This window comes from Eufriesea mexicana, unplaced genomic scaffold (genome assembly GCF_001483705.2).
Source record: "Eufriesea mexicana isolate 0111107269 unplaced genomic scaffold, ASM148370v2 scaffold4744748252, whole genome shotgun sequence".
Classification (NCBI taxonomy): Eukaryota; Metazoa; Arthropoda; class Insecta; order Hymenoptera; family Apidae; genus Eufriesea; species Eufriesea mexicana.
Genome location: NW_016907863.1, coordinates 97385 through 104979, shown reverse-complemented (window position 1 = coordinate 104979; position 7595 = coordinate 97385). Strand labels below are relative to the sequence as shown.

The 7595-nt window shown below is 37.9% G+C and overlaps 2 protein-coding genes across 2 annotated transcripts in view; both read left to right on the top strand.

The window, feature by feature from the left end:
- The first annotated feature begins 210 nt into the window (after positions 1-210).
- On the top strand, positions 211-3585 carry LOC108548143 (tyrosine-protein phosphatase non-receptor type 7). Its single transcript, XM_017900994.1, has 8 exons — positions 211-356; positions 1200-1392; positions 1502-1679; positions 1751-1957; positions 2038-2448; positions 2539-2834; positions 2917-3126; positions 3212-3585. The coding sequence occupies exons 1-8, from the start codon at positions 251-253 to the stop codon at positions 3324-3326; spliced, it is 1716 nt and encodes a 571-aa protein (XP_017756483.1). The 5' UTR covers positions 211-250; the 3' UTR covers positions 3327-3585.
- A 2793-nt stretch (positions 3586-6378) lies between these two features.
- The window catches only part of LOC108547679 (myelin regulatory factor-like protein), an 82934-nt gene continuing 81717 nt past the window's right edge, over positions 6379-7595 (top strand). The window contains exon 1 of the mRNA XM_017900334.1: positions 6379-6985. Within this exon, the coding sequence (XP_017755823.1) occupies positions 6937-6985 (49 nt within the window). The 5' untranslated portion in view covers positions 6379-6936. The remainder of the gene's footprint in view (positions 6986-7595) is intronic.

The window sequence follows — 7595 nt, the reverse complement described above, 5'->3', positions numbered from 1 at the left end:
GCTTCTCTTTCATTCACCTTGAGTCCCTCCCGCCAAATTCCCGGTATTGGTAGTAAACCGAGCACGCGATTGGCTGGCGTTTGCGTGCCGCTCGACGCTGATTGGCCGGTATTTCCTCCCGTACGTACCCGAGTGCAAGGCCGAAGGGAACCGAAGCCCAGGTCAGGGTACACGAGCGACGTCTTCGGCAGTTCGAACAGGAGGCTTGCGCAGTCGAGTTGGTCTGGTGGTCTCTACTAACGATATCAACATGGCTGTTTACACGTCTACGCAGCCGCTAGTTTCAAATCGTGGCACGCAACTTAGCTTCAATCGTACCGTCTTCGTGTTCCTCGTGTACTTGTTCCTCACCGAAGGTATCGATCGAATTTTCTCATTGGAAATTTATCCTTCGATTTATACGAGCAACGTGGCTTGCTCGATACAGTGTTAGCTCTGTACCACACGGCCGGAAAACGGGATGTAGTTCATTCGTGTTCCTTGTTTTCGTGGTGCGTGTAAATGGGAAGTTCGTGTACAGATACGTTGGCGTGGAACTGTTGTGTCGGTGACTGGAACGACGTGTATTCATCCACTTGTCACATGCAGTTCTCTCATTGGTGTACGCTACATCTGCTCGTTGCCCTGTCACCCTTCCCCACTTCAGAATTTCCTTGGTGTTCCGTTCATAAAATTAACGCGATGTTTACTTCCTGTCTAAAGGCAGGGCAGTCGGAAGGAATGGCTTCTGATTTTTTTCTCACGAGGTTGACGAAAATTTCGGTTGTCGTTAAGTGGGATATATCGTGGCGAGTCCGTACGAAATTGTAAATAAGCGTTTGATATTTGATTAACGAGAAGAAAAATCGTAGAACGTTCCTTTGCTAGACGTTTGACTCGACGCGTGTGCTTCCACGTGTAACGTATAACGTTGCGCAAATGTTTTATACGTTACGGCATCTTAGAGCTATCGGTTGTTATTTTCTAGATCAAAATTTAATTATCGTGAGTATAATAAGGGGGATGATGTACCGTGTCATTAAAGTATAACTGATATCTGATAACGTACTATTGCTTGGTATTAAGGGTGATAAAATTTATTGCAGAAATTAATTGAACTATTTTTAGTTCGTTATTCGTTGTACTTCAAGTATATCGAGATAATGTAATATATCGTGATGCTGGATTTTTAAGACTGAGTGATTTCATTCTTGTTACAGGAGGTACGAGTACTCCTTTGACTAATCACTATGTGAACGATGCAAATTATTATGACATCTCGAGCAATGAGGATAGTTCGGTTCCTTTGGAGAAATTTTACTTAATTACTGGACAAAGGTGGCACACAGATACTGTGCTGCCCATTCCTTTATTACCATCCACAGAGGGAATGTCTACTCGATCTCATCGCAGGTACAGGTTTCAAAAATTTTGTCTTTATATCTTTATCGATTAGTGGTAATATTAATTGGTGTAGCAATGAATTTGATATCGATTCAAGATATCAACTTCTCGTGCACAGGATCCCACAGTCCATAACAGGACTGGATGATGCTGGAATGGATTTGCAAGCTACTCAACTCAGTACCCGCACAAGACAGGAGGTACTCACAGCTGCATACATATCATGGCTAAATTGGCAATTGTCTGTGTTCGCAGCATTTTGCATCATCGGTAGTGTCATTCTCTTTACAATTCTGGTAAGAGTTTTCTTTAATTTTGGTTCAATCCTATGTCTCAATGTGATATGCACAGCTGATTTTGTATTTAGGTTTTGTTATGGCTGCGGAAACAAATGTCGCGTGAAAAAAATACAGAGGATGGTGATAGGAGAGGTTTGGTAGAAGAAGGTGCAGTAGGCCAACCAGAAAAGGCAATTAAACCTGCAAAAGGATCAATCGAATGGATTCATCAATCTACGGCAAAACCATCTATTCAATCTGTTCGATCAGTTACACAAGCTACTGGTTTACCAGAGGTATGATTACTAACTATGTAAGATAACACAGATAATCGTAAAGTAATAATTGAAAAATTAACCAATTCCCATATCTTTAGGTAATGTCGGTAACGACACCGGAACGCAGACCAGAACCAATACGTATAAAAACTAAAAGATTATTAGAGCGCCGCGGATCAAGTGCAAGTTTGACTATAGAAGTGGCACCACCTCTGGAAAGTCCACCACATATTGTTACGCCTACACGTGAATGTACTGCGGAGGAATTTCTGTTGAGCGCTGGAAATGTTTTATCAAGAGCTCAGCTTAAAAAAGTAATCAATGATCCAACATCGTTATATAAGGAATTTTGGGAAGTTCCGCTTAACTTGCCAGAAAAATTAGATATCTGTGGATCTGGGGTAAAGAATAGATATTGTTCCGTATTACCGAACCCACAGTCGAGGGTGATTTTACCGGGTTCTTCTGATGATCCTCTGTCTAGTTATATTAACGCCAATTATATTCGGGTATGTTTATGACAAAATACAATAAACTAGAATTGAACGTTTCGTGTCGTTCTTTCTGTCGTGTTTTACTTATGAATTTTTATTTAATAGGGATACGATGGTAAAGATGCTCGCTATATTGCAACGCAGGGCCCACTGGCTCACACAGTAGGTGACTTCTGGAAAATGGTCTGGGCGGAGAAAGTACCCGTGGTAGTTATGATAACGAAACTACACGAAGCCGCCAAAACAAAATGCGAAGCATATTTTCCGCTGGATAAAGATACTCGCATACAAGCTGGACCTTTTGCTGTTATCGTTAACTCTATTGATGTAAGAGAGGGCTACACGATCAGAGATTTAGAACTGTTATATGAAGGTGAAAGAAGACACGTGCAACACTATTGGTAATTAAATCGAGTCCAACGTTTTGCTTATTTCAAGTAGTGTTATTAAAATACTTAATATTACATTGATAAATAATTATAGGTATGACTCATGGCCGGACCATGCCGTACCGCAAGCGGCGGATACACTTGTTAGTTTAGCTGCAAAAGTAAATTCTTTATCGGGTCCGGTTGTTGTTCACTGCAGTGCAGGAATTGGACGAACTGGTTGTTTCATAGCTTTAACCATAGGAATGACACAATTATTGCGAGATGGAAATGTAGACGTATTGGGTATTTTATGTCAAATGAGGTTCAAAATATTTTTTATATCCAGCTACAGTAATTTGAAGTCAAACTATAAGTTTGAATATTTAAAAATCCTACTGTTTTCTCAGATATGACAGAGGTGGCATGGTTCAAACACCGGAACAATACGAATTCGTTCACCGTGCACTTTGTCTGTATGAACAGACTCTTGACGATGGTAAATCGTCGAGTTCAGGAGATTGAACTACAAATGAGGCGATTGCGAGAATTGATAAAAGTTCACTAGAAGAGAAAATTCGTCTGAGAGTTACTATGAAAAGATTTACGAAACGATTATGAGATATTGTCTGCAACGCATTACTTTGTCCAGGTGTGAATATCTTTACCGCGGATGAAATTCTACAAAGAGAATCTCAAATTCAATTCTAAACCAGCAGATGTCTTATTTGACCTTCAGCTATTCAAGATGAGTTTTGTCTCACTAAATAAGCTGCCATTTCTATACTGCCATGATGAATCGTTGACAATTAATATGAGTCACAAAGCTCAAGACAAAGGTAAAAGGTTTTATGACTCGTGTTCTAAAGAGTACACTATTCTTAAACGGAATTAAAACTGTTTGACAAATGAAACAAAAAATATTTCAATTTGACTCACGAGATATCAGGGTTTGTCAGAATATTAATTTAGATTCTTCGTGTGTTATAAATTAGATTTGTCAGTTATAAACATTTGCATCTATGGTATTCTCAGAGTCCTATACTTTCTATGATACGAGCAGTTCTTTCTTAGCTTTCCAGCGCAGTAAACTATTTGAAAATTAATGTTACTGTCCACTATACAGTTACAGAAACGAACATTAATGATTAATGATTATTTAAAAAAGAAATTATAAATACAAAAAGGCAAATGATTATAAAATTGGGACCCAGATCAATTAAAATATTTTTATCCTATTCGTAGTTCCTAGTTAATTTTACAGTAAAAGATACGCAATGATTTCCATGACTTTTAATTAATTTATCGACAAAGACTGAATGCAGGTAGTACAATATGTTTATTATGTAAGTTATAAATCTATCTAGAAATAATATGCTTCTCTAATACAAAGCAAAATTCATGATGTTGTGTGAAATGAAGGTCGTAAGAAATGTAGTTTCACTTGAAAAAAAAGAGGAAAAAAGATAGTGAATCATAGGGTGGGTTTGTTGATCTAAATCTTAAAGCAAATTTAATTCCCTGTATAGTAAACCAAGAGTAAAGTTGTCGTATAGCATTCTCTCTAAGTATTATGTACAAAAGTATAATTATTTATTCTGTTCACTACTTCAAGTATCAATTAATATTTAATGAAATTCCAATACAATCTTATGAATTAGCGATGAAAAGGGCTACTGCTCTTTTTTTTTTATTTTTTTTTTCATAATCAGTTTGCTCGGTTGAATATTAGTCTGTAGCTGACAATAAGTGTAATTTATGAGCTTCTAGGTAAAGTTTCAAATGAATTTATTAACAAGAATGGCAATAGTTTGAACAGTAATGTTTCTCAACATAGAACTATTATAACTCGATTTTGCTGTAACAGTACCAAAGTTATTAGTATTCACTAATATTGCATACCGTAACGAGATGTATTGCAGACTTTGTAAGATTTATGATTAACCATCGTTGTGCGGAAGTATGATTCGTTCTCTTTTTCATAATTTTATTTTTCTTTTTTTTTTTTTTTTTTTTTTTAAATTGATTCCAATTTGAACTACTATTCCATTAGATTATACGTCTCGATTTCGATCTGTCGTGAACGATCTTGACAATTGTCTATAGATATGCCGTAGCGAATTCAGATGTTCCAAAAACATAATCAGTCTGATCGTCGAACGTGTTGTAACGTCAACCATTTGAATTATCAATAGAATGTCTCAGAATTCTTCTGTCTTGTAAGTGAACAGTGTGAACGCGTATCTTTGAGTGCAAGATTGTGATATGTATACATATATTCTAATATATATCTATACTTGTACATATGTTGTACAGAGAGCAAAATATATTTAAGAGACTATGTATTTGTGTAAGCAAATTGAGAGTAAATTATTTATAAGTATATAAAGCCTTGAGCAACTTTAATGTAAACGTATTAATAACGTAACAATAACAATAATAATAATAATTTAGAAACCCTTTGGTGTTCAATTGTACTTATGTGACGTAATAAATGTTTATAGTACCCATGCAATGTTTATGTGTACCTTTTTAGCATGCGGAGTACTATCTATAATTTTATTTTGGGAAGAATTATTATACATAATCACAATAATTTTATAATGCAATTTATAAAAGGTTCAAGTCCTTTATGTTTATTAAAATTTGTGTGTTTGTTTTTAAACGTAAGATTCATTAAATTCATAATATAGGTTTAGCATGTACTCTGCCATATCAATTAATAATTACAAGAATTTCCATGGAAAATGTTATCAAACGTCTGCATTATGTACTATGAAAAGAATTTAATCTACAATGTATGTCTATTAGAAAAAGTTGTATTAATCTTCCCCACATATCATCTGTTTAATGTTATTTAGATTATAAGATACGAAATCTGTATACAATATAATATGTTTTGGCCACTCTATATATCTATATACTACCCTAAGAAATGACATTGATCATTATTTATTAAGAATAAAATTCTTTTTTTATAATCAGCAAAAATTGGTTCTCCATCCTGTTAATCCCAGTACAGTTATGTACCATGAACGAGTGGAAAGAAATAGTCGCAAAAAATATATCGCATACCTTTCAAAGTAATAATTTGTGCGTATATGTGCATATGAAAATATTAACAACGAAGATAACTTACATTTCTCGCAAACGACTCCATTCTGGGCAAAAAATATCCATATATCACTCGATGCAAGTATTACCACACAGCCAATCCAACGATTTTATTTTGCCGCGCAAAATGCCGTTCGGTGTCGCCATCTTCTCATAAAAACATTTGACGATATTTCAAGTTGCATGTAAATTTTAACAACCATACAAGATATCACGATATTTCGATCGACATACCACGCGACGATATTTTCAACGACATCGATCACAATGCAACGACAAATATGTGGAACAAAATGTAACGACAAAATTCGAGCGCGTTTACACGAACGACGAACGATGCGCGCTTCTTTCAAACTTTGTACCGAGGAGAGTGAAACATGTCACGTGACCAGCTCGTTCTCGGCGCGACATACACGGGGCGCGTTTGCATGTATTACGTTTTGTGCGCGTGTGGTGTCGGCACGGAACTCAAGTTTAGTCCGCGCCTCGGGATTCGACACGGCTCCTGGGTGTACGAGCCAACAGTAGAATAACGCATAGAGAAATCGTTTGGACGAAGGAAAAAGAGAAAAAAGGACGGTGTACAAGTTCGACCGAGTGGTGTGCCTCTTTCTTTCGGATACGAGACGGATTATCTTTTTCCCTCGCGATGCTCTCATTGTCGTCGTTCACCGTGCCGATTCTCGACGGCGATCGTTCGTAAATCGTGTCGCTGCACTCGAAGGTACAAGGAAACACAGTGACCACACGGAAGGAGTATCGTCGATGTGAACTTATCTCGATCGGTGGAATTTCGAGAGAAAAAGTACGGTTAGAGAGAGGCAGACGGTATACCGTGGGATCGAAAGCAAGAGAGACAGATAGAAAGAAAGAAAGAGAGAGAGAGAAAAACGGAAGAGAGTTACATTAAACGTCGCGTACTATGTGGGACGTCGCGTCGAGTGACATTCTAGCTTGGAGACAAAATGGGGCCCGTTGATCGGGCCCGGAAGATCTCAGGGGTCCGATTATCAACGGAGGTATGGATGTCATCGGGGACGGGGACGATCAAACCCTCCAGGCGATTCTCGGTGAGTACGAACGTTTTGTTACATTCGTTTCGAGCCACAATTCGATCGAGACGTTCACCGCCAGCTGAATAGCTCGCGACAATTGACAAACGTGACAGCTACGCGAATGTCGCGAATCCGTCGCGTTCGCCATATACCTTGCCGTGTGCGCCGTACGAATGCGTTCGGTTGCCTCGCGTTCCCGTGCATTGACCTTAAACGCACCGGACACGGTTGATCGTGCATTTTCGTCTTTCGGCCTCCTTGTGCTCTAACAGATGACGAGATAAACAGCCTTATCCTGCAGCGTTTTCACTATACGCGTTTACCTATTCTTTATTTTTCCTTCGAATATTCTCGAGTTTTAACGAACATATCGTGACGTAAAGCGGTTAAATCGTATTAAAAAAGATCTGCGCATTTTTCTCGTTCGAAAAGTTTTGCTTATCGCGCTATATATATTTTTCTGCAGTCACGTTCGGTTGGATTACAGTGCGTTAACGACTCGCGTAGTAGCGCGTAGGATTTTCTTTTCGGACAAAGTTGCGCGAAACTAGTTCCTCGAACGATTGCAACTAACGTTTCGGGTATCGCGAAAAATGATTATTTACTCTAAATTATTTATTCAAAT